The sequence below is a fragment of the Pristis pectinata genome, chromosome 22 (genome assembly GCF_009764475.1).
Source record: "Pristis pectinata isolate sPriPec2 chromosome 22, sPriPec2.1.pri, whole genome shotgun sequence".
NCBI lineage: Eukaryota > Metazoa > Chordata > Chondrichthyes > Rhinopristiformes > Pristidae > Pristis > Pristis pectinata.
The window spans coordinates 25,321,511-25,348,961 of record NC_067426.1 but is presented as its reverse complement, the minus strand read 5'-3'; the positions used below and the strand labels follow the sequence as shown (position 1 = coordinate 25,348,961).

General features: G+C 39.9%; 1 protein-coding gene across 1 annotated transcript in view; it reads left to right on the top strand.

Annotated features, from left to right (window-relative positions):
* The window catches only part of LOC127581617 (CUB and sushi domain-containing protein 1-like), a 1,418,367-nt gene that overhangs the window by 1,045,399 nt on the left and 345,517 nt on the right, over positions 1-27,451 (top strand). Inside the window, 4 exon segments of the mRNA XM_052036133.1 lie at positions 7,551-7,733; positions 8,937-9,263; positions 19,910-20,104; positions 23,120-23,258. Of these exon segments, the coding sequence (XP_051892093.1) occupies positions 7,551-7,733; positions 8,937-9,263; positions 19,910-20,104; positions 23,120-23,258 (844 nt within the window).

Genomic DNA, 27,451 nt, shown 5'->3' with positions numbered 1-27,451 from the left:
AACAATGTACAAATGATCTAGGATATTAAATTTGTGTTTATTCTTATTTATGACATGTTTTATGGCTCCTCTCTTTGACAGGATTAAACCAGTCCCAGCCAAAGTCAAAAACCATTAAATTCTCTGTAGCTGTGACCAGGATGTATTATTCTCACCTCTTTTGTATCAACTCCATGCAGACTTTGACATGGTCATCCACACAATGCTTCTGCAATTGCTGTTCAACATTTGGCACTGCTTATTTGTGAGATTGTGACTTAGTTCCTTTTACACTCATCATTCAGAGTGTCTACTTCAGTGGCTGTTCTTCCCACATCTCCCCTTTATCTGCACAGATGTGTCCTTACTTCCTCCTCTTCCTGATTGGTCGCAGCATATACAGAGATGGGGTCAGCTTCCATGTGCATATTGGTGACACTCAGCTCTATCCCTGCAGGACATATTGATGCCTCTTCTGCTTTTGTATTGTTGGATTAATTGTACGTTTTGATGACCTTAATTTTGAACCAGCCATTGATTCTAACCCCTCCACACCCAGTCTCTCAGGCTGAATTAAACTGTTTGGAATCTCACCACTCTAATTGATCCCACTAACTCTCCTCCTCATTTTTCTTACATTACCACTCTGTATCTCTGTCTTCAGCAGCTTAAAAGCTGGGTTATATCTTTGCTTCCAGACCAGATCATTGCACAATGGAGACACAAGAGACTGCAAATCCTGGCCATTGCACAGATCTTCTCTCCAGTTTACACTCTGCATAAGCTTCAGCAAATGGAAACCTGTTTCTTTTAATTCATTCACAGGATATGGGCATAAGTGACAAAGCTAACATTTATTGTTCATCCCCAAATACTCTGCCTCAGTTTGCCATTTCGGTAAACAGTTAAGAATGTGTATGAATATTTGGAATAATATATAAGCCAATATGCCTACTAAGGATGGTACATATCCTTCCCTACAGGACGTCAGTGTTTACTTCATGACATTCCAGTAGCTTGATGGTAACTTTTGCTATTTCTGATACCAATTTCAGAATCCTCAATGGAACTCCAGCTTGAATTGCAAACCCTGTATAACTAAGATAAGATATCTTTATTAGTCACATGTACATCGAAACACACAGTGAAATACATCTTTTGCGTAGAGTGTTTTGGGGGCAGCCCACAAGTGTCGCCACGCCTCTGGTGCCAACATAGCATGCCCACAACTTCCTAACCCGTATGTCTTTGGAATATGGGAGGAAACCAGAGCACCCAGAGGAAACCCACGCAGACACGGGGAGAACGTACAAACTCCTTACAGACAGTGTCCGGAATTGAACCCAGCTTGCTGGTGCTGTAAAGCGTGACACTAACTGCTGCACTACCGTGCCTGCCCTCCCATGCTTTCCCATGCCAAAGGCATATAATCTACACAACTCCAGAGTTGTTTCGACTCTAATGTGAAATTTTCCACAGGGATAAACATCGGGTATTGTGATGACTGGAAGAAAGAAAAAACGCTGAAATTTATAAACAGATGCATAAATTTCAAGCAATAGAAAGGAAAAAATGTAAATGGGGTGGAAGGATTAAACATAGATAATGGCCTTAAACTTTAGTTTGTTGGGCTATGAACAGAAGCCTCAGAATCAAATCCTCCACTCATTAATAATAAAAATTACAAAGCAAGAGGATGTGGTCCATGTTTTATAACAGTACATAAAATAATGGATATTGAGCCACACTTTGTTTGGAGCAAGAACCACATGACAGAAGGGAAACTAACAAAGGCAGCGACATTAAGTACAGCTTGAAGTTTAACCTTTTCCTGAGCATTGACTAAATAGAATAACTTAATAGTAATAAATGCCAACCTTTTTATCGTGCTTAAGAAGAACTTGATTGATCAAGGACTGGGTAATTTAGAAAACAAGGACAGAGGAGAAAATGGTTAAAAAGGTTCTGAAAGAGAATTAAATGATTGGACCACCTTATGCCCTCAACAGTCTTTTTTCTTGCTCTGTAACTTTTGTTGTGCTCAGAGACTTGAGGTTATGACAATAAAACTAGGTCTGTGAATAAATGAACAGCACATACGGGATCCCACAGTAGATCTAAGTCTTTTATTTCTGCACAATGCCCTAGTCCCTTTATCAATAACAGTGTACTGGATTGGTATTCTAGGGAAAAAGCCTTTTTGATTGGTGCATGAGGAATGGGATGCTTTACTTTTTAGATTCCAGAATTGTTCACTCTTTCATGAATTTAGATGATTTTCTATTATAGATAGCTCATTATTTGTTGCATTGTTATTTATTTTGGCTGATTCCTACCCAATCTCCATGTATCTGCCCTCAATATTAATGTTCTACAATTGCCCAGTTTAACCTCATAGCTATTTATCATCAGAAATAATAATATATGCTCAGCCAACTGGCTGCCTTCTGTGCCGTAAGGTTCTCAACTTAACTTCATACATATTTGCAGAACATAAATGCTAATTTATCTCTCAGAGTTGTTGCCATTGTGCTCACGGTTTCTGTGTATTGTCCATTGAGGTAGAGCGTTCATTATGAGGATCATCTGGGGTTTTTATCAATCACTGAAGCCATTTTCTCAGCTCAAATTATTTTGTTCTTTTCACTAACCAGTTACTGTGCTTGAATGTCTTATCCCCAGTGTTAATCATTCCTTTTGACATAATCAACCAAAGCAAATATTAAGTGACCTATAAAAGGTTTCGGATTTTCATCCTGACCACAATAAGGTTAATAGTCACCAGTGCTGCCATAAGGTGCTAGGAGAAAATGCAGAAATGTAAGCTTTTTACAGATGGCCCCAAGGACATTTATTTTAAGTGGGAAATAAAGAAAATGGGACCAGGGTTAATTATATCGAGCTTTTGAGGTCCAATTATCCAAGGAGACATTAACCCACACAGAGTCAAAATGACTGTCATTGCACCAAAGGTGGGCTGATGTGTTGACTGTCACCTGGGATACTGTTACTGCATATGCTTTCTTTTAACTGTAAGCTTTTTCACGATGAACAACACTGTTTACATGGTACCTTCAATGTAATATTGTGGCCTAAGGTGCTTCACAGGAAAATTATCAAAGAAAGTTTAACATGAAGTAACATGAGAACATAATTGGTCGGATGGAGGGAGGTATTGAGGCGTGACTTAAAGGAAAAGGGTGCAGAGGATTAGGGGCCAGATGTGAACAGATTAAAACTGGGGATGATCAAAAAGCTGAGAGTAGAAGTCAGAAGTAATAAAGACATAGTGATCCAGTGCAGAAGCAGACCCTTCAATCCAACTCATCCACACCGACCAAGATGCACAGCTAAGCTAGTCCCATTTGCCCACGTTTGACCTATATCCCTTTAAACCTTTTCTATCCACGTACCTGTCCAAATGTCTTCTAACTGTTGTTATCATAACAGCCTCAACCACTTTCTCTGGCAGCACATTCCATATGTGTACCAGCCTCTGTGTGAAAAACTTGCTCCTCAGGTTCCTATTAAATCTTTCCCCCTCACCTTAGACCTATGCCCTCTGGTTCTTGATTCCCCAACCCAGGGAAAAATACTGTGTGCATTCACCCTGTCTATGCCCCTCATTATTTTATAGACCTTGTAAGATCATCCCTCAGTCTCCAATGCTCCAAGGAATAAAGTCCTAGCCTGCCCAACTTCTGCCTCTAACCCAATCCCTCGAGTCCTGGCAACATCCTCATAATTTTTTTTCTGCACTCTTTCCAGCTTAATGGCATCTTTCCTATAGCAGCATGGCCAAAACTGAACAAGTGCGGCCTCACCAACGTCTCGCACCACTGCAACATACCTCCCAACTTCTATACTCAATGCCCTGACTGATGAAGACCACCATGCCAAAAGCCTTCTTTGTCACCCTACCTACCAGTTTGTGATGTCATGTTCGGGGAATTATGCACACATACTCCTAGGTCCCTCTGTTCTACAAAACTCCCCAGGGCCCTACTGTTCACTGTGAAAGTCCTACCCAGCAGGACACTGGAGAATTATAGGATCAGAGGAGATAACAGAGATGGGGAAAGAGAAGACAATGAATAAATTTGAAATCAGTAATGGAGATTTTCAAACCAAAGTGTTGCTTAGCTAGGGCCCAGGGTTGGTCAGTGGCCAAAAGATGAACACAACTCATTTGAATATGAGCAGCATATTTATAGGGAAGAAACTTCTAAATTCATGTGAGGATCAACAACCTATAAATCTCAGCTTCCAGGATTTATGTTCTCATTCAAACAAGTGCCATATTCTTCCTACAGTGAATAAATAATAACTTTTATCCAGGACTAACAAAACAACAATAGAGCTCTAACAGTGCTGTCTTCTTTAAAGTCCAGGATACCTTGAAACTCCTACCTGGTTTCCCAGGTGTGTCCAAAAGTGTAGCTGTGTGGTCTCTCTGAAAGTGTGTTGGATGCTCTGTTTCTGATCCTGGTGGAATTCACTCCCAGCACATTCCACATGAAGTGCATCACCAGATCAGGGATACAAGAAATTCCACAGATGCTGGAATCTGGAGAAATACACAAAAAGTGCAAGGAGACTGGTCCTCGTAGGTCAATAAAGAAATCTTTTCCAAATCAAATGTAAGAAAATATTGACATTTGAAAGCAGAGGGCAAACATGGAAAACATCCAAACCATGAAGTGAATGGGGTGCAAGTCAAACATTTGCCAAGAAAAACTTTTAAAAAAGTATTAAAGACTACATTTCCAATGATGAATAAAAACTAATAAACAAATACAAGGTAAATACGAGGTAAGTGTGTAATATCCGTCACAAAAATTTCAGCCTTCCTTCTCCCATCCAGTATCTAGCTCGCTGTATTTCTGCTCTCTTCCATTACCTCCACCCAAACCCAGCCTCAACTGTTCCTGCATTAACTGGGCTCCATTATTTAAGCAGCCAGAATTGTGGGGATCCTTGTCAACAAACTGCCTTCAATATCTGAATAACTTGCTAATGGGAAAGACAATGAGATCCATGGCCATAAAATTTCCATCATCATGTCATCAAGCTGTAGAGACCTACAAAAATTATCCAGAGAGATTTCATTTAGAATGTAAGTGTAGACTTTGGTGTGCATGCATAATTATGTATCATTAAGTGTGGCATGTATAAGCTCATCAAAACTAAGCATGCAGAATCTATAGTTTTGTACAAAAGAGCCAATGAGATAACGTTGAAGTTGTCGAAATCCTAAGTTCCTTAGCTAATTAAATTTGAATCTTCCATTGTAGGAAGAGTATAAAAACAACACAACATGCTTCAGTTGGGTCTCGTAAAAATTTGCAGTTGAGAAATCTGTAGAAGTTTGAATTTCAGCACAAAGCAAAAGAATAACCTAATGGACTTCCTTAATATTGTGAAGGGTAATGATGATGTTATTAAAAGTAAACGATAATACAAATGTGATAGTTCCCACTGATCGGAGAGACAAGCCTGTAGAAACTTAAATCAATTCATCTGGGCTGGAGATAAGTTTTGGTGCATATTTATGAAATTATTCAACTTAAACAATTATTGAAACAGAGCACATAATCTTAAAAAGGGGAAATTAGATGACTGCTGAAAAAGCAATGTTAAAGAACATGGCAGTCAAGCAGGAAAATAGATTTAGTTGAATGATTTGGATGCAGAGTAACACCTGTACAAATTTGATGAGCCAAACACTTGGGTCAGTACCGTAGCATTATCTTCAACAAATCAGAACCTTTAACAACTGATATTCTCATGAGTGAAAAGTAAGTTTGCCTGAATTGGATATTTTTTAGATTCATCCCACCAACCTGCCAGCAATTAGGATAAGTGTGTCAATGTGTTAGTTAGTTGGAACCCCAGCCATATATTTTATCTCAATATTTCTTTACTCACCAAGAAGGCTCATGCTAACTCATGTTTTGATATTAAACCATTCTTATTAAATGGTAAAGATACAAAATGTACAGTCAGATTTCCTCTTAAGAATAGGAATGTGATTTTTTTTCCAACAATTTAATGGTGGGATACCTGTGAAGATCAGTTAAAAACCGAGATAATTAATTGAGAGGTTCACAGAATAGTATGCAAGGTTTCTCTTTGCAATGCACCATTAAAACTGACGTTGGTGGTGTCAGCTTGGCATTCCCTTTTGATCTTGATCCCAAGTTATATTATAAGTTCTTGCAGCTGTTGGCTTTTCAGTAACCAGCTCTTAAATACAAAATTAACACTATACAAGCAATGCTTTTGTAACTTCTTGAGACTATTACTATTGCATGAATAGATGGTGCAATACTGGAGGGGCAGTGGGTGAAGAGTGCTCCCAAAGAGTCAGAGAAACCTGGAAAGGCTGTTGAAGAACAGTGTTCACAAAAGGCATGTTCTTTGCAGAAGGCAAACAGGGAAATTGTCCAGGGCTACAACCAGGTGGTCCTAGCAGGAGGTTGCCAGAGACGTGAGCTCAGTCCATAAATGCTTGCATTTGCGGGAAGTCCGCAATCCAGGCAAGTGCCCATGCCTGCTTGTTCTGCTCCTCTGGGCAGACCACATATTCTCCACTTGATTAAAGTGTTTGGATACCTACCTAGAAAGGCAATGAGTAGCAAATTCTGGGATATAGCAGAGAAAAGCAGGAGCAGCCTGGAATGTTCCTGAGGTTGAGAACCTCAGAGTGCCCATGATCTTGCTCTCCATTGACACTATAGTCTCATTACCTTTGAGAAGCTTGAGTGAGGGCACAGATCTCAGTAAAGATAGCAAATGCAGTTTGAGCCTGGGGCCTTAACATAGCATGGTTTGAGGGGAAGTGAGGTTAGTAAAAAAGGATTATTGTTTTTCAGACCAGTGAGAATGAAAATTTTGTGTGTTATACCACTGTTAATGTCATTTCAGGGAGTCTTACATTGGAAAAAGATGCTGGCACAAACAAATATCTTGCCATAAGATCAGGTGTCTAATTTTCCAATGGATAATAATAAAAAAAATCCACTAATGTGGAAATGAGTGCCAAATTGCTCAACTCCCGATTAAGCCAGCTCTCAACTGCCCTACACTGTAATGTGTAGAGTTGTACAAATGAATTTCTAGCCCGAGATCTCTTGGCTCCACAGGACTGAGTAACATTGAAGTAAAATTGCTTATTGTAATTGACATGTTGCTCCACATCGCTTCATCTATGAATTGAAATCAGGCCAATTCTTTATGAAAGCAGATGTAATATATTCAGATGGCCAGATGTCTTGGAATAATGAGGACAGACCTGATGTAAAAGTTTCATTATAATGTTCTGACCAACTGTTTCTGTTCCATTGAGAATTTTTATTTGCAAAGGAAAGAAGAAAAGACTGTTATGCAAACAGATGATAAGCACACTTGGATTTTACAGATCGCATATATTGTCAATAGAGAGTTAATAAGTTTTTGAAAAATCTCTGTTTTGCAATTAAATGAATGTGCAAAGTTCAGGCATTCTTAAGCCTGAGTGATTCTATTTCATATATATCAATTTATATCCTTTCCCAACATTTTTCTTTCAGAGATAGAGCAGGGGACCTGCAGTGATCCTGGAACACCAGCCTATGGAAAGCGAGAAGGCAACAGCTTCCTTCATGGTGATATTTTGAGATTTGAATGCTTGCCTGCTTTTGAACTTGTTGGCCAAAAATCTATTACGTGCCAGAAGAATAACCAATGGTCAGCCAAGAAGCCAAGCTGTGTCTGTAAGTAGTTTAAAACGATCATTCCCTTTATCTATATTTACAAAAAAATTATTTCTTTTTTCCCAATTGATCATTTGCATTGTGCTGAAGTTGTAAGACCTTGTCTGCTGCTTAACAAAAAATAAACTCGCAATCTTGCAATTACCAGAGAGAAAAGTGGAGTTTATCCCAGGCCATTGAAGGATGGCAACTAATTGAATTGGTGATTAAATAAAGGATGGCTTCTACAATAATGTATGGCACTCAATTTGCTGCAGTTTCCAATGATCAACTTGAAGTCCCGCATAATTTAAATGTAACCTATTTAAAGGGACTACACTGACTCTTTTCTTTAAAGATAAGGTTGATTTATTTGATAATGCATTTCTTTCAGTTTGAAACCGGATCCAAAAAGACATTAAACTTTAATGGATTTTAGATAGTGTATAGTTGTTGATGCAGGACAATAGGAAATATTTACACGTAGAAGTTGATATTTCACAAGGACAATGATTAGGTAGTACAACAGTTAGACTGAGTGTTAGTGTCAGGGAATAGAATTGGGCAATGTGAACTGCCTGCAGATAATGAGGGTTAACCAAGAAGTCTTCCACTGAGGATTAATTGAGGCCTTTCAAAGAGGATTAACTGACAGGCCTACCAATAGTAATTGTTAAAATATTTTTACCATTGGGCTCAAGAAGTTGAGGCTGTTGTGGGAAGGGAAATGGTCCACGTGAAAGGCTGACTGGGATTAATGTATTACGAATTGTTGGCAATGCTCTCACTGAACAGGTAAAGGACTGGAAAGGCAGTTTCAGATTGGCCAGTGGGGAAGGAATCTGGTTACCATGGGAAGTTACAAAGTCACAGAACTAATGGCCGTCATTGGCAGTTTACCCTGTGCAGTGGACTCTGAAATGCAACTAAATAATGCTGTAAATTGTCATGACACATTTACTTTTATTGTTTATTTTTGTGCAAACATGACTGCCTGCAAGCTGTCAACTTATTTCAGCTGACTGAACATTTTGGTGTACATGACAATAATAATTTTAGTCAATCGATTGTTGGCTTAGCAATTTGCTAGTTAGCAAGTGGCAGCTAAAATCCTTGGTTGTTGAATGAAAATATGCATGTTTTCTCCAAAGTGTTGTTATGATTCTTTTAGGTGACTTTTGCAGTTCAATGTCAAATTACTGTTATATTTTATTCTGTTTACAGTTTCGTGCTTCTTCAATTTTACAACTCCATCTGGTGTTCTGCTATCCCCCAACTACCCAGAGGATTATGGCAACCATATGCATTGTGTATGGCTGATTATTGCAAAGCCAGAAAGCAGGATTCACTTGGCCTTTAATGATTTTGATGTTGAGCCACAATTTGACTTTGTTTCTGTGAAGGATGGGTTAAATCCTGAATCACCTGTCTTGGGCACTTTCTCTGGAAACAAAATTCCTTCTCCTTTGACCAGCAGTGGGCACGTATCACGTCTAGAATTCCTGACAGACCACTCCACAGCTGCTCGTGGATTTAACATCACGTTTACCAGTAAGTAGCAGGGATCTATCTTTTCTCTCCTCTTGCAGACAGGAGATTTGAATATGTCACATGAGAAATCCATCGCGACAAATAACAGTGTTCATCGAAATAAAACAATTGCTACTTTTGTGCTTCAAATGTTGACAGAAGGATTCACTACAGCTTATCATACAAACACATACCAGCGCCACAACCAAGGTTTTCTATCTACACAAAAGTGGGGATGGAGAGGGGAGGAATGCTGAAACCCAGCTGAGTCGGAAGTCTCAACCTCATTATTATGTTTTAGCTCTGTTCTGAGGCAGCTGGACGTGTTGTGGTCATCACTGGGGACCTTTTGGAGGTAGACCCTGACAATCAGGAAGAGAGCAGGCTGCAAACTAGGGACATGGAGGGAAAGAGTTAAGGTCAATAATCACAGGGGCGAGTAGTGAGAAGCCATTGTGACAGGAGGGATGCCATAAGTACGTTTGAGGGCCAGGGAAAGATAGGAGTGCTCAAACAAAGAATTAAGAGCATAAAGGAAATGAATATGTGGCTGCACAGATGATGAAGGATGGAGAGCTGTAGGTTTCTGAGACTTTGGGATGATTTTTGGGGCAGGTATGCCCGATTCAAATTGGACAGGTCACATCTCATCCAGATCAGGACCGATATCCAGGACAGTTTAAAACAGCTGGGCCGTGAGGTGGGAACCTGAGATAAAAGTCAAGAGAGAGAGAAACAAAGCTAGTAGTGAAAGGTGGAAATGTTGCAAGCAAAATCTGTGCATGCTGCCTACCTGTTCACAATCTTATCAACAATTTAGCTGAGGGGATCAAATGTGCCATCTGCAAACTTGGAAATGTTACAAAGCTTCGTGGGAATGTTAGTTGTGATAAGAATACAAAGAGGCTGCAAGGGGATATAGATAAGCTCTGTGGATGGGTTACAGTATGACAGATAGAGTATAATGTGGAAAAAATGTAAGGTTATCCATTTTGACAGAAAAAACAGAAATGCTACCTATGTTTTAATTGGTAAGAGATTGGGTAGTCTTGATGTTCAAAAATACTTGAACCTGAAAGGGACAAAGGAAAACAAGAGTTAAGGGAAAAGGCAGGAATTTGGACTTGAGGAATGTTGGATCACTGCTGATTCTATTAAATGGTGGAATAGGAACAAGGGGTTGCATGGCCCACTTCTCTTCCTACCACTTATATACCCGAGCATGGACTGGTCAAGATGCATGGCCTGATTCTGGGCAACGTATTCTATATTATATAATAAATGCCTTGTTTGTGCAGGGGAAATTCAAGCGAGCAACAAAAAGTGGGGAAGGTCACACCCTTCATTTTCAGATGATCTTTTTCTGATCCCATCAATGATCACTAGTTTCCTGAACAATGACCTGGACAAAATGTGAAACAGTAGTGGGATACATGCTACAGGTGTTGTTGACTGCTGTGAAACAGCAAATAAAACAAGGAACCTCTTCTGCAGAATGTGCTCCTCTTTAAGTATTAAACAGATCCTTCCCGTATTGAATGGACCAAATTTTCCTTTGGGTGAAATAACTTGTATTTCAGGAGAATTCAGCACCACGTTCCTAAAAACAATTTTGTGTAATATTTGCATTAAATAAGGATAGAAAGTGAAATGTCGCAGTAAGGGCTCATCATCAGAGAAGTCTGTAGCAATGCCAAATCTGTAATTGAGGTCTGTTCTGAAAAAGGAAAATCTGTATAGTAACTTGAATACAAAATTGCAATGCTTGACAATAAAATTATTTATTTTCTGCATTGGAGGATTTCCCAGGCCTTGGTGAATCACAGTCGAACACTTTTGTACATTTTTTTTCTCTTTGCCAAGTGTCAGGCTGGATATTGTGGCAACTTGCCACAGTCGCTGTAAGTAAAATTCGCCGTGGCAGTCACTCAAAATTGCAATCATGGTGCTTGCTTCTTAATAGATGTGATTGGACCACAACACCTAATGTTTTGTTTTGCATCTTCGTTGCTATTGCTGAAAGTTGTTCTCTTGCTAAAAGTTGACCTAGGAGATCCAGGACAGTCTTTTAAATTTATACTCATAAATAACACTGAATCCAGCTTTTCATCCCATTGGTCCATGCTCCTAATCATTCAGGGGAACAATCCCATTCATCCCTAACTCTCTCTCTCATGCATTCCCATCAATTTCCCTTTGATTCTTTTTTCCCATTAACCTGCACTAAGGGATAATTTACAGTAAACATTTAACTCATCAGCACGTCTTTGGGATGTGAAAGGAAACCAAAGCTGCTGGGGGAAAGCCACTCAGTCACAGAGAGAATGTGCAAACTCAGCACAGAGGTCAGGATCCCTGGACCTGTGAGGCAACATTTCAAACTGTACTGCCCAGTCATCACCCATAATATCTAAAACAAAACTAAAGCTGGTGAGGTTTGATGGCAGTGAAGATTCCTCAGTGGATAGCTGCTGCATGTGATGTTATGTTGTGGTGTGCAGAACAGAGGGGCAGTGGCTTGTGATAAGATGACTGAACTCAGGGAGGCCACTGCAACCATCCCTTGCTAGGGAAAGAGAAGTTAACCTAAATGTTACACACATTTGCTGGAAACGGAGTAAGTACAAGTGTCCAGGAAGCGGCATAAAGACACGTCAGCTCATGGTGTTGCCTCATGGCTCTGGGTTCAATCCTGACCTCCAGTGCATGATGTGTGGATTTGTACTTTCTTCCTCTGCCTCTGTGGGTTTCTGCCAGGTGATCCTATTTCCTCCTGCATGGTAAAGATGTGCTATTTGCTGGGTTAATTGACTTTATAAGTTGCTCCTGATGTGGGTGAGTGGTCGATGATTCAAGGGTGAGTTAAAGGACATGTGAGAGAGAATATGGGGAAAATGGGACTAATGGAATTGCCCCCAGAGCTGGCACAGACTTGGTTGGCCAAATGGTCTCCCCCTACATCATAAAGAAATATTAGAGAGAATAGGATTGGAGGAACACACACAAAATGCTGGAGGAACTCAGCAGGTCAGGCAGCATCTATGGAGGGAAATGAACAGTCGACATTTCGGTTCGAGACCCTTCACGCGGCCTTTTCTGGGTAAGCAGGCCGGCAACACTCAACCCCTGTGGGCTCACGTGAGAAATGTCCAAATAGACTTGCAAAAAGTGTAAGTGTTCTTCAGAGAGGAGTAAAACAAAGAGTCAAGGAGCGGTGAAAACCTGTAATGGGTTTGTGATAATCTGTCAATAAAGCTGAGAGAAAGAAATTGTGTATAAATCCCTCAATAACTTGAATTTGTATGCTGGTTAGATTGAATTAGAACAGCATCTCAGTCTCTCCTCTAGAGATCAGTGAGAAATCAGAAATAGAAACTAATTGATTGTGTGGGGCATTATGTAGGGGAAATGATGGCAAGGAGTATCTCAGTTGATTCAATGTTTGAGAGGAGAAATAATCTGAGCATGTGGATGTAACTCCATCCCATCCTAAAATCATACATTGTACCTTTATTCCAATGCTTCCATCATTAATTACCTCCTGCCAGTTTGCCATGCTGTACTTACATCCTCCACCATTGGAGAAGGTGCTAATGCTTTGCAACGTGTGGGTAGTGAAGTTGTAAGCTTCCTGCCGCCCCTCAAGCAAGGAACAATTTTAAAATTAGGTTTTAATTTTATGCAGAATCAAGTGTAATAAACTGCAGTCCACAGTGAGTAATCTTCCACTTCAAACCCACCAATCAAATAAAGGAGGTTTCCTAGATATTGGTGCTTTGCAGGAAGGGGTCGGGAGAGTGGATTCCAGGAGTGGGAAGGAGGGGAAAGCAGAATGCAAAATCAGGGGCTGAATTATGTGAACAGGGGCCAGAAGTGATTTCTGGGGATAATGGAGGATGAGGTTTGGTAAGGCTGGAGCAGATGATGGGGAGCTCCTGGGAAGGGCAGGTTAGTTTTAAAAAAATGGAGATATTACCTGGGCCAGATTTCCATTACTAGATTTCAAGATCTTCTCTGGGACATCACTTTAAAACACCAACATTAGTTGGGAATGAATTTCTTCCATGTGCAAATGATGCAGGGTTAATTGATGAGCTGAAGAGCTCCAAGAGTGGTACAATTCAGCCTGAAAATGATTGCAACTGCATTCCACTCCAGAAATAAACTAGATTCAGATACATAGGATTTAAAAATGCAGCACCTTGGGATTGACATTCTTGGCCATTGCATGGAACCATCGACTTTCTGACTCTCCATGATTCTCTGCCATTGCATCTTCAGGAACAGTGCGCTCCTCTTTATTCTTAATATGCAGTTGCTGTGCAATAGCAAATCGTCTATTAAGTTGGATGCTGTAGGTTGTATTGTCATCTGGTCATCTTGTCCTCCTGAAAGCAAGAAAGTAATTACCTGCTCAATTCTGTTGATGATTGAAATAAATCACACACTTCTTTATAAATGAGAACATAGAGAAAACATAGCTGTGACTTACTTAAGTGGATCTGCAAATAAGCGAGGGAGGAAAATAAGAAGGAAGTAAAAAAAAATCCACAAATTGAACAAAATTGGCCAAAGTCACCAAAATTATTTAATAGTCCTCCCTATAGAAATATTTTCAGAAGGAAATTCAGCCTTTTTGTTGAGCTTATTTATGTCAGAAAAATAAACCTGGGGTTTGCAATTGAGTGGCAGTGTCATCTTCAAATTAGAGGTGTTGTTATTATGTTCAATTATCTACAGGGAATTGGAGTGGGGTAATGGAACCACTGGTTCCAGGAGACTTTTTTGTCATGATGCCTCTATAGACTCTTGGTAAGTCCTGATGTGGGGTTTCCACCTGAAATGTCGACAATTCCTTTCTTCCCACAGATGCTGTTCAACCTGCTGAGTTCCTCCAGCATTTACGGTCTCTTGTGTCTCTCAGAAATTCTTGTTAATATTTTGCCTCAAAGATAGTAGCTTCTGATCCTCAAGAGCCAACGTTTTTTCCAGGCAACTTACTATCAATTTTATGTTATTTGGAACAAGACCATATAGCCTCCATAATTCATGTTCTTACTTTGTATCCCATTCACTATAAAACCTGTTTCCATGCTGTCTTTCTCTATGACTCTATCTCTTTATAATCATATAGGGAAGAAAAGAATATTGATTGGGCTCGCTGTAGAAAAGTGAGAGGAGGTACTTCAGAGCAAAAGCACCAGAATGGTGCTGTAGGGCTAAATGGCCTAGTTCTGTGCTGTAATGCTTGGTAATATAGCACGGATTTTTCCCATTTTCCTCTGCTTATCCAATTTTCCTCTTCCCATTTTCATTTCTTCACACTTTTCACACTTACCATTACCTCTATTTCCTCAGAAGGCTAAGGAAATTCGGCATGTCCCTGTTGACCCGCACCAATTTTTATAGATGCACCATAGAAGGCATCATATCCGGTATGCATCACGGCTTGGTATGGCAACTGTTCTGCCCAAGACTGCAAGAAATCGCAGAGAGTTGTGGACACAGCCCAGCACATCACGGAAAACAACCTCCCCTTCATAGACTCTGTCTACACTTCTCGCTGCCTCAGAAAAGCAGCCAGGATAGTCAGAGACCCTTCCCACCCCAGACTTCCTCTCTTCTTCCCCTTCCATCAGACAGAAGATACAAATTCTTTGAAAACGTGCACCATGAGACTCAAGACAGCTTCTATCCCACTGTTATAAGACTCTTGAACGGACCTCTTGTACGTTAAAGGTGAACTCTTGACCTCACAATCTACATCGTCGTGGCCCTTGCACCTTATTATCCAGCTGCACTGCACTTTCTCTGTAACTGTAACACTATGTTCTGCATTCTGTTATTGCTTTTCCCTTGTACTACCTCAAAGTACTTATATTTTGAAATGATCTGTATGGATGGCTTGTAAAACTAAGTTTTTCACTGTATCTCGGTATATTTGCAATGATAAACCAAATCAATTCAATCACTTTTCCCTCTGCCTCCCTCTCCATTATGAACTTTGTCTCATTCTCTCACCTTCCCCCTTTCCCCACCCTTCTTTCCCTTCTTCTGCTCACCTCCCGACCCTCGAGTAGCCCTTTATGATCTGAAGATTGCAGTTGGCCTTAATCCTTTATATAAACCGGAAAAATTTCTCTTGGATTTTTTTTTATTTCAAATACAATCTAAAAGCCTTTGTGGAGTAACAATGTTAAAATTAAATGACGCAGAGGGAATAATGAAGGACGTCCTGTGACTGAAATTATCATGGAGATAGCTTTTCTTTCAGTACAAAGTACTAGCCCTCCATTATCAGTATGGTGGGTAGGTGGAAGAACTTAATAATGGAAAGAAATTGTAATGCGATGTTATAAAATTCAAGTAAGAAAATAAGAAATGATAATGAAGGAAACCTAGCGTGAATAATTCAAGACAAAATAGAAAATGAGCTGAGTGGATACGGTTTAAGAAATTGCCCAGAGACACTGCTGTAGTTATCCAATTCTGGGAATTTACATTCCTTAAATTGGAAGTGCAAAAAGACAAATGCATCAGAACATACATTTATTTGGAACACCTGGGACCTGGCGATAAATTCCATTGATAAAAGTCATTGGAGAATTTCGTAAACACATAAACTTGGAGTTGATGGAACAGGAGATCTCCTGTTGTTTATTCAGGGCAATTGACAACTAAGGATAGGTTCCAGCATCCTATATAGTGGTGATTTAATGTAAAATCAAGAATAAATGGGCGGAAACGATTGAATTTTTGGACTTTGAATACCGCTAGATTTTGAGAGTTTGGTGTAATTCATTTTTGGGAAGTTCACAGCTGAGATTTTGTATCCTTATCATTACCTTTGCAATAATACATTGAAAATCAGGCTGAACTCAGACATACCTATCTGATGTTGGCAATTCCAAGGGCTTTGCTTAGGGTCAATCTTTTATCTGGATCTTTCCAGGACAACATATGAGCTTGTGATTCCCAGCACTGGAAGTTCCACTATTCCAGCAGAGGATTGATGCCTGATAAATTATTGGAAAAATGTCTTGAGGGACAACATTAATCTGCACCTGGAGAGGCAGGAATTTATCAAGAATAGTTAGTATAGTTTTGTTAAGGCAAAATTTTGTCAGAGTAATTTGAATGAATTTTTTGAAGAGGTATTCTACATGGACTTCAGTGGGGCCTCTGGAAAAAACCCACGTGGAAGTCTGGTCCAAAAGGGATTGAGGGCAAGTTGTCAATTTGGACCTGAAATTGGTCTGGTGACAGAAGGCAGAGGGTGATATCTGAGGGTCGCCTTTTGCAATTGGATCCTGTCAGTTGTGCAGTGCGGAGATCGGTGCTGTTCTTATGTACATTTATGATCCATGATCAATAAGTCTGAAAAAATTGATGGTGTTGTTAATAATGAGGAAGGTAGATTTTAGTTGCTGAATGATATTGATAAGTTAGTAAGATGGGCAGAACAATGACAGATGGAAAAATGTGAGGTGTTACATTTTGGGAGATTTAATAAGGCTGCAATATACACAATGGATGATAGGACCCAAGGAAGTATTGAGGAACAGAGCGATCTTGGTACGAATGGCCATGGATACCTGAAGGCAGCAGCACAGGTAATTAAGTTGGTAAGGTGGCATTCTGGACACTTGCTTTCATTAGCTGGGAGATTGAATGTCACAGAAGGAAGGTTATGGAATGACTGTATAAAACATTAGTTAGGCCTCACCTGGAGTACTGTGTGCACTTCTGGTTGCTGCACTATCGGAACGACATGATTGCACAGGAGAGCATGAAGAAGAGATTCACCAAGATATTGCCCAGGATAGAGCATTTTGTCTATGAGGACAGACTGGATAGGCTGCGTTTTCTTTGGAATGCAAGAGGCTGAAGGAGGCCCTGACTGAGGTATACAAAATTATGAGGGACATATGTAGGATAGATAGTGACCAACCTGTCCCATTTGCAGAACTGTCTATAACTAGGTTGCATAAGTTTAGAGGAGGGGGTAGGAGATTTATAGAGATTTGAGGAAGAATTTCTTTCACTTGGAGCGCAGTTGAAATCTGGAATGCAGTGCCTGAGAGGCTGTTGGGGTGAGGTACTCCCACAACATTTAAGTACTCAGATGAGTACTTGAAGTGTCATGACATAGAAGGCTATGGGCCGAATGCTGAGAAATAGATCAGTATAGACATGTTCTTGATGACGGAATGGGCATGTTGAGCCAGAGGGTCTTTTCCTATGATGAATAATCTCAATAACTTGATGACATGAGATGCATTTTTCTTTTACCTGGACCAAGCTGGGATCATGACCTGTGATCCTAAAGAAAAAGTAGATACGTATTTTGTTTTCATAATATTGTATGGGGGCAGTTAACTGTTTGGAGAGGACTAAGGGATCTTCTCTCTAATCATAAGCTGCTTGGTCCATATTCACCACAATTTGGGGCCTCTCCAAATAGCTGGCTGCTTGGATGTGCACTCAGTAGCAAGGATAATCACCATTCACCTTCACTTGACCTGCCTCTGGACAACTTTTCTCAAGCATCGCAGTTGAAATCACGTGCGGGCATATTTTACCTCATTTGCTAGATTTCCAGTCCCTTTGTTTAGCTGTGTACAATGAAAGTATTGAAAACAACCTACTTGATCACATCTCCGTTCCATCCCCTACAGCCAACATACAAAGTGCGCACATCTTTCAGAGAATTTCCAGAATCACTGGAATACAAACTTCATGCTTCACAGTAAGATCAACAGATTGAACTGCTCCTCTCTTCCCTGCCAATACTTGACCAGCAGCCATTGCATGCATTTCCTCTTGACTGCTCCCTAACTATTTAAGAGACACTTAGTTGCTGTTGCCGTTGTTCCGTAGAGAAACAGAACTTTCTCACCTACAATCACTGCAATAAATACAAGGTAAAACACTGGAATAGGAGAGTTTTCTTAGAGTATCTGCCAGTCTTTTGGGTTCATTAACTTGGGCCCAATATGCTAGGACTTGAAAGTTTCTCAGATAATAAACTGTGCAAAACCATTTCCAGCAACTTGGCATTTTTATTTAATTTCAGCTCTCACCATTATTGAGTATATCATTTGTGCTAGTTCCCAGAATCTTAATTGGATGCTGGGTAAACCTTGATGAGCCACATTACACTCTTGTGATGCCATTGAAGTAGGATTAAGCACATGGGGAAAAAATGACTGAAAGTTTGTAGAAGATTATTTTCAGGGACATGCAAGTGAAATGCATTTCTCTGGGTAGGATATCAAGACCAGGACTTCAGTGGATGTAAACATGATAAGCAATAACCTGAAGCCCAAGGATAAAGATATTATAAATGGTAAAGAATAAAATATTGAGACTTGGAATCTTTTTAACCTCAATTGTGTATGACTTATATAAGCTTTAGGAGTTATTAAAGGATAATTGGAAGGTAGATTACCATTTGCAAAGGCTGAAAGATATAACTATTGAAAAATGGATATTATATCGATGGCTAGTTGATGCTTCACATATGGCTTCACAATTGAAAATGGGGATATATTCTGGATACAGTTGAAAGGAGCCAGGACAGTATATTTGAGGTGCTCTGAAGATCATATGGATTAAATGGGATGACTTTTGTAAAGATGGATGGCACCTTGCCTTATATTTTTAAGGTTTCCTTTAATACAGAGATTGATGATAGGAAGGTAGTTAATATAAATCTATTCGTTCAAGGAATGTAGGCTTCACAGGCTGAGCCAACATTTAATTCCCCATCCCTAATTGCCCTTTGACAGGTGGTGGTAAGCTGCCTTCTTGAATCGCTGAAGTCCTTGAGGTTTGGGTATACTCACAATGCTGTAAGGGAGGACGTTCTTGGACTTTGACCCAGTGACTGAGGACATAGTGATATTTCCAAGTTAGGATGGTGTGTGGCTTGGAGTTCTGGGTGCTGTTCCCATGCTTTTGTGGGTCTTGTCCTTCTAGCTCGTAGAGATCTCGATTTGAAAGGTGCTGTCTAAGGAGTCTTGGTGAGTTGTTGCATTGCATCCTGTAGATGGTACAAACTGCTGCTCCTGTGTGTCAGTGGTGGGGTGAGTGAATGGTTGTGGATCCAGTATTAAAAAAAACAGATATGATTCAAGTAATTATAAGTCCATTATTTTCATGCCAGGAGTCAGAAAAATGCTCAGGAGTATTTACAGAATGCTATCGATTTTCATCTAAACAGCATAGAAGCTACAAGGGATATCCTGTAATTTTTTCAAACTGATTGGATATGTCCAATTAATTTGCTGAAATTTTTTGAGAAGGTAATTAAATTACAAGACAGATGACTATTCAGTGGTCATCATGAGGTGATAGAATGGTACTAAAGTGAAACGAAAACTTGGCTGGCACTAGAACACTTTGATAAATGGTGAAACTGCTCAGATGTTGGAACTGCCCATATCTCTTTTGGTATGTACTGTTCATAAATCTATGGTCAAGATAATTCCAATGGTATTTTATTTGAAATAAGGAATACCAAACAGAATTTCATGCAGAAAAATTCTCCCTTTGGTCATCAGCCGGATATTTGTTTAGTTTGTTCAAAAACTCAAATACATAATCTTTTATTGGAGAATTTGTGCTTCCTGTTTTTAACATTGATGCCTTTTGTAAATTTTCAGCATTCAGGCATAATGAATGCCCAGATCCAGGAGTTCCAGTGAATGGGAGACGTTTTGGGGAAAGTCTTCAGCTCGGCAGCACTGTATCTTTTCTATGTGAGGAAGGATTTCTCAAGACACATGGATCAGAAACTATCTCCTGTATCCTGAAAGATGGAAACGTGGTCTGGAACAATGCTGTACCACGATGTGAAGGTAACCATTTCAGCAACAATGTGTTTAGAAAGCAGCAGAGTGCAGATGTGTGGGATTATGGCTTTGATGGGGTCTATTTTGTAATATTTTGTTGGTAAGATCTGAAGTTTATAGTCAAATCATGCAATACTCATTTGAATAAAGGAAACAGAATCTTTGTACAGACTTGCTCAAGTGTAAAAAGAGGTAATTCAGCTCATCAGCCATGCTGGTTCATATTAACTTTAATAAAGGAGGTCATAGACAAGTAATAATATATGTAAAATTAAAGCTTTGTTTCAGTCAGTTCAAACCTTGGTGGAATATTTTAAACTAATGGGCTGAAAACAGGAAAAATGATGGAGATTTACACTTTGTCCAATGTTCTTACCTGCTCACTTCTTTTCTCACAAGAAATAACATTAGGCAAAATGCAGTTCATAAAATTTCCCAAGAAGATGTCCTCACAGTTTGCGAAGTATAATGTCAAGAAAATGCTATTATCTATTTGACTGCTATGTCAACCATGAATTATAAATTTTTACCTCTGCCATCATAATACCTATTATTTATTATAAATAACCAATTCAGATGCACAGTTGTTCTCGGCCTGAGGTAGGGCTGATTATTTATAACAATTGTGGTAAAGAGAAAACAATAATGTGTCCACAGAGTGGAATGCTTTTTATGTTTAAGTCTTCCTTTAACAACAAAGAGCATGTCAGTACATCAGGAGGAGCTGACTAATGGAGTGTTACTAACGGACAGTTTGATGAAATGGAGGATAGGCTGATGTGTAAATAACTGTGCACTGGTGCATGTGCTTTGACAAAAAGATTGAGATCTCAAAATAGTTTTCTGAGCTGTGCTGAAGCCTAATGTTTTTCAGTCAGGACTATGAGGGTAACTTGAGACTGCATGCACACAAAATATATGGCTGTCTTGACACTGTTTGCTTCCTGTGGATAAACTGCAATGGATCTTTTTATAAGTTAAATTAGTGCACTGAACAATATTAAGCAAATGAGATAAACACATTTCAAAGCAACACCCCACTGTTCTTTTTGAGTTGAATAGCAGAAAATAAGAACTCAGACTTTCACTGCAGAATTTATCTTTTCACAAGCACAGTAAACTTGAGATAATGAATGACTGGGATTACTTGTATTCACTGTAAGTGAGCTTCATTTTGCCAATAAATAATTGCAGCTCGTGAAAGGATTTGTGAAGGTGGTTTACACAAGCTTGAGTTCCATGTACTGCTCTAAAAATAATCCCATCACTACATGTATGACCTGAAAGTGCACATAAGTTTGAAAGGCATGGTTGCATTTTTACACAAAAGAGTGAACATGAAGCTGATTTGATTTCAAAAATACAAATCTGACCGTTGTGTTAAACTGCCAAGGAACATTGGCACAATCAGCTTACTCACCAGGATCCAGGTAAACGATTAAATGTTGTACATCTGCACTTTGTCTTGCTCTGAATGGGTCAATAGCGTTTCTCTACATCCAGAACTGGACCTCAGTGGTTCAATTGTAGATATTGTTAGAAGATGTGAGGTGTATAAATATTCCTCGAGAGTTCAAGCAGACACAGAGAGGCATTTCAGTTCAACCTTAGCAATGGGGAAACTTTTAGAAATGATAATCAAGGACAGAACTAGCAGCCATTTGGACAGGTGTAGTTTGATTAGGGAAAGGCAGCAAGAACTTGTTAAAGGAAAATCATGCTTAACTTATCATAGAATTTTTTGATGATTTAACGGAGAAGGTTGATGAGGAAAATTCAGTCCATGTGTATATGTATTTTCAAAAGGTGTTTTATGAAGTGCCAAATAGTAGGTTTGTAATTACAATTATTGTTCATGGAACAGATGGAAAATTGGCTTAGTGACAAGAAACAGAGAATAGCAGCGAATAGTTGTTTTCTGGACATGAGGGAACTGTACAGTGGAGTTCCCCAGGGGTCAGTACCAGGAGCACTGCTTTACTTTACATTAATGACTCAGACTTGGACATACAAAAGGGAGCTGGGTAAAGGCTTGAAAGGGGAAAACATTTCAGGCAATGGGAAAAAGCTGGGTGAGTGGAAGTAGCTGAACTCTTCTTGGATGTAGTTGGGATAGAAATGATGGACCAAATATACCCCTTACTCACATTAACCTTTCTCTAATTCCATGACAAAATGGTCTGGTTTATTCGAATTAGCCTCTTGAAGCATCAGAGATGGGCAAAAGCATCAGTAAAAAGTACCAAGGTATATTTTTAGGCATCTTGGTATGAAAATGGCTGTAAACTCCAGATATTATAGACTGACAGGGGACAAAAATACTGGTGTGAATATGTGTACTCATTAAAAACACAGTGGAGGTTCAGTTGTTTTTAGTCAAATGTGCACATTTGTCGATGAATTTAAATAGCCTGCCAGAGCATATTTTCAGGTGGATTTCATTCTCCAACATTGCTTAGTGGTTATTTCCATGTATAATATTTCAACTGTTTTTATTACTATGGTTTTTTTTAAGATTGGAAAGCTCTGGATTATGTATTGTTATCAGAACATACAAATGTAAGGTTTCCATAATCTACGCATTAGAAGGCCCTAATGTAGCATCAGTGTCAGTAATTTGTTTTACCATTTATCCCTACTAAAATAATGTAGTTACCAATGATAGCAAAAAGTGGAAGATTGCTACATAACAGTCAGGGATATGCTGCAGACTGATTTGGGAATTGCTCTGTTAATTTAAAATTTATGTGCACCATACAGAATCGTAAATTATTTTGGAGCTGAAGGAGTCCCTTCTGTTTCGGCTAATACCACAACCTACCTTTTAGACTTTGAGATTATGGTTAAATATACCAACTTGGAACAAATTCAGGCACAGTTTACTCCTGTTCCTTTGTTTAATATGCAACTCATTCAGTATTATCTTTTCAATCATAAATAAAAATGAGAAAAGAGTCGGAACTCCTACTGATGGACTCTGTTGCATCATCCTGACTTCACTTTATCTGTCTTTTTCCACAGCGCCATGTGGAGGTCACCTGACTGCTCCAAGTGGAATGATATTATCTCCAGGCTGGCCAGGATTTTACAAGGATTCTCTGAACTGTGTGTGGGTGATTGAAGCTGAACCAGGATACCCGATTAAAATAACCTTTGACAGGTGCTTTTGCAGCGATTATCTAACAACAGTTCCATACAACAAACATTCTGCTGGAGAAACTCAGTGAGTTCAGCAGCACCTGAAGGAAGTCAACATTTTGGGTGGAGTGGAGGAGGCTGACGTGCATCTCCTCCAAACCTTACCTGCTGAATTTGGTGCTCCCGACGTAAGCTCGTCTACATCGGCGAGACTAAGTGCTGACTGGGTGACCGTTTCGCAGAACGCCTACGCTCAGTCTGCAATGACCGCCCCGAGCTCCCATTTGCATACCATTTCAACTCCCCTTCCCATTCACACACTGACCTGTCCATCCTTGGCCTTCTCTACTGTCAGGATGGAGCCCAACACAAACTGGTCTCCACTCTCAGTCCTGATGCAGGATTTAGACCCAAAGTGTCAACAACTCCTTTCCTCCCACAGATGCTGCTCGACCTGCTGAGTTCCTCCAGCAGATTGTTTGTTGCTCCAGATTCTGGCATCTGCAGTCTCTTGTGTCTACAACAGTTCTATGCATTCTTCTTAACATGTGGTCTGATGGTGGTTGTTGTATAGGCTATAATAAGCCCAAGGTTGCCCAGATCATATTTCGAGCATGTTGCTATTTGGATCCTGGAATATACCACGCAGTGGAGCACGTCATTGTTTAGTAGCTTTTCTCCCACTTTTTGTCCTTGTCCTCGTCCTGTGTATTATTTTATGGGAAAACAGTTCAAGGCAGCTCACTATCACCTCCTGGAGGGCAACTAGGAGTGGACAATAAATGCCAGCAATACCCAGATGCCAAAAATGAATAAAAGAAAAGTTAAGGCACGAGATTCGTTCCAATCCCAAAGCTGCGGGGAGATCGGGACAACCTATACACTGACAATGTTTTCTCCCCTTTGTTACCATTTCATGCAAATGACAAAAACATGATATTTTGTTGGATATTACTGTGTCAAAGCCATCCTATGAAAGCAAATGCTTATTGGAATGGTATTATTAATTGTGTACAACGGATTGGAAAGACTGAGCATAAATAGCTTGTGCCTGTGAGTGATTGCACAAATACTTTCCAAACTACAGGCAGAAAATTTATTTTGCTCCACTAAAAGAAATTTCTGGATAACTGAAAGATAAAAGACTCTTTTAGTAGGTCTCACAGACAAGTTATCATTCGAGTTTTGACATGATACAGAACCAGCACCTAATTAGCCTTGTACTGTCATGTTCAAGCTGTATCACCCTTTTCTGTCTTCCAACTGTTTTCTTGCAGTGGGAATCCTCACATCCTAATTCAGCACTGTGATATTCCCAACAAAATTACATTAACTTGCACTCCAGTGTGTCTTACAAGTATTTGAAAAAAACTTCTAATTATTTACTTTTTTAATAATTTGTACATGTCCCTGAATGCCAAGCCCATTCAAGGTTACTCTGCCTTACAGTTGACAAAAGGTTGGGGTGGAGTTTTGGCAGCTGTCAAAGCATTCTTGCAAGTTTTTGGGGGCAGGATTTCCAAACCACTACCAGGTCCTGCTGCCATCCAGAGCCGCACTGTGGAAATTTGCGAAAGGTTCAGTCAGTGAGATTGTCCCTCCATATCCAGACCTGGCCACAGTAGGGCAGCTAGTAGAGCTTCCCGTAACTGCTTGTGTTTCTTCCAGGTGCACTGGTTTCCTCTCACGTTCCAAAGGCATGTGGGTTGGTTTATTACTTGGTCCCTGCAAATTGTCCCAAGTGTGTAGGTAATTGGTAGAATCTGGGAGTAGTTGGGGAGAATAAAAAAAAGTGGGATTAATGTAAATGGATTGTTGATGGTTGGCATAGACTCGGTGATCCGGTGTCTTTTTCCAAGCTGTATATCTCTCTGACTTGGAGGACCATGAGTGGAAATTTCAGGCAGGGAGACCCTGTCAGCAAGACCTGGTCTAATGGCCTTGGTCTTCTCAGTATTTAGTTTGAGGCAATCAGTTCATGGATTTGAACAAATCACTCTGATGATTTAGAAGCAGTAAAAGGGCCAGGTATTAATTAGTTAGAAGTGGGCATATTCAGTGAACGTCTGAGAACCGACATGAATTTTTGGGATAACATTTATTTCTATGAAAAATAGGAGGGGGCTAAGGGTGGATCCTTGAGAGGACACCAAATCTCAAGGTATTCAAGTGGGAAGAGAAGCCATTTCACGTACTCTCTTGGTGTACCTGATTGGCTGAAGACAGAACAAAGACATTTCTGGATAACTGAAAGATAAAAGGCTCTTTTGGTAGGTCTCCCATGTCTCCAATTTATTCTCTGGTGTAAAAACAGAAAATGTTAGAAATGCTCCGGAAATCAGACAGCGTCTGTGGAAGGAGAAACGGAATTAACGTTTCATGATGAAGACCCTTCATCAGTATTACTTTATCCAATTGGAAAATGGTATCAAAGCACAGAGAAGAATGTGTAGCAGCCACGTCAATAGTTTCAGACAGGCTGAGAAAAATAAGAAGGGATATATTACCTTAGGAGCATTGCTTAGAATGTAATTTGTGTTGCATAGAATGTAATTGTGTTTCATGGTGCTGCATCAGGGATATGGTCAAATTGGAGAGACTCAAATAAGGAGTCTGGGAGAGATTGTACACAGCTTAATGGGACAACTTAAGGACTTTGGGAACCAAGGCAGACACAGGGCTGTAATTCAATGGAAAAGAAGAGTCAAGGGTTTTTTGAGGAGGACACCAATACTGAGAAGAGAAAAGTAACAGTTAACATGGGGGCCGGGAAGTTTTAGTGGGAACTAGCAGAAAGAAAATCTCATGAACAAAATGAGCTTGAGAAAAGTATGAAGTGAGATGGACTGAAACTGATGCGGAAAGGAACTTCAGAGGATGTTTGGCCTGGCAGACTCAGAAAAGAGAGTGAGATAGCAGAAGCAACTGATGAAATGTAGATGTTATTCCCATATTTCTTTACAATGTAGAGATATCATTCAGCTCATCAAATCTATGACTGCTCCCAGTGCAATTCTGTTCCTCCACAAGTTTTCACTATTCTTCCCACATTCCTATTAACTCCCCAGATTCTACCACCCCCCCCCCCCTACACTTGGGGCAATTTACAACAGCCAAATAGTCGACCAAACACCACGTCTTTGGGACATGGGAGCAAAACTGGAGCACCCAGAGGAAATCCAAGTGATCACAAGGAGAATGTGCAAACTCAACACAGACAGCAACCGAGGTCAGGATTGAATCCCGGTCTCTCGCACTGTGAGGCAACAGCTCTACAAGCTTCAACATTATTCTACCTTAAAAATTGGCTTTGAGGAACAAATCAATGATGCATTGTCCAGCATCAACACACTGTGTGAAGGATTGGTAGGGTTTATGACTGCAGTTGTGGTTACCTAACAGGCTGGGTTTCTGATTCAACTGGGAAGAACGGAGAATATTTCTTGACCATCAAAGAGGATGAGTCTCTTCTGAAACAACTCTGATCCCACCATTTATTAGAGGGTCCCTAGGACATTCAAACTCTTCTCACTTTCGTACCTGCCTTTAGGCACTCTCAGTCATTCTCAGAGCAGATCCAGTCCTGGGGTGAAAATCCCATCTAGTCAGGTTGCCTTATCTTTCTCCTCTCACCAAGATTTAGATGGTATTGGCAGCCATTGCAACCCACCTGTATCAACTCCAAAACCCATACCCACCAATCAATCCATATCTCACTCATTGCCCCCAACTCTAACCTAACACCCTCTCCCAATTGTTCTTTGATTAACTGATTTCATCCCCACCCCCACGTGGCTCTTCAGTGCCTTGATCCGACCCAATCAAGGCCTGAACACCCTGACCTGACTATGATTTTGGTTTCACTGAGACTTTCCTTTGCATACCTTGCACTGATATTCTACACAATGGATATTGTGCAGGAGCCATTCAGTAGAGCTGCTGAATGTTGCAGTGATAGACCTGTAATCCAAATGATCATTGTTATAGTAAGTCTCCTCCAATGCTAATGAATCGCAAGCCCAAAATTTCTTTCAAATAAAAGGTGCTGCATGATGTAATTGTGTGAGGACAGATAAACAGAACTGCACAGTTAGGAAATAACCTTCAATTCTTCAGCCCTGTTTATGCATATTGTGTTTTATAATATATTGTGTAAATGGCACACTATTCAAAGAGCACGAAACTGGTAGTATGGAATTTCACAGTATGTGCTTG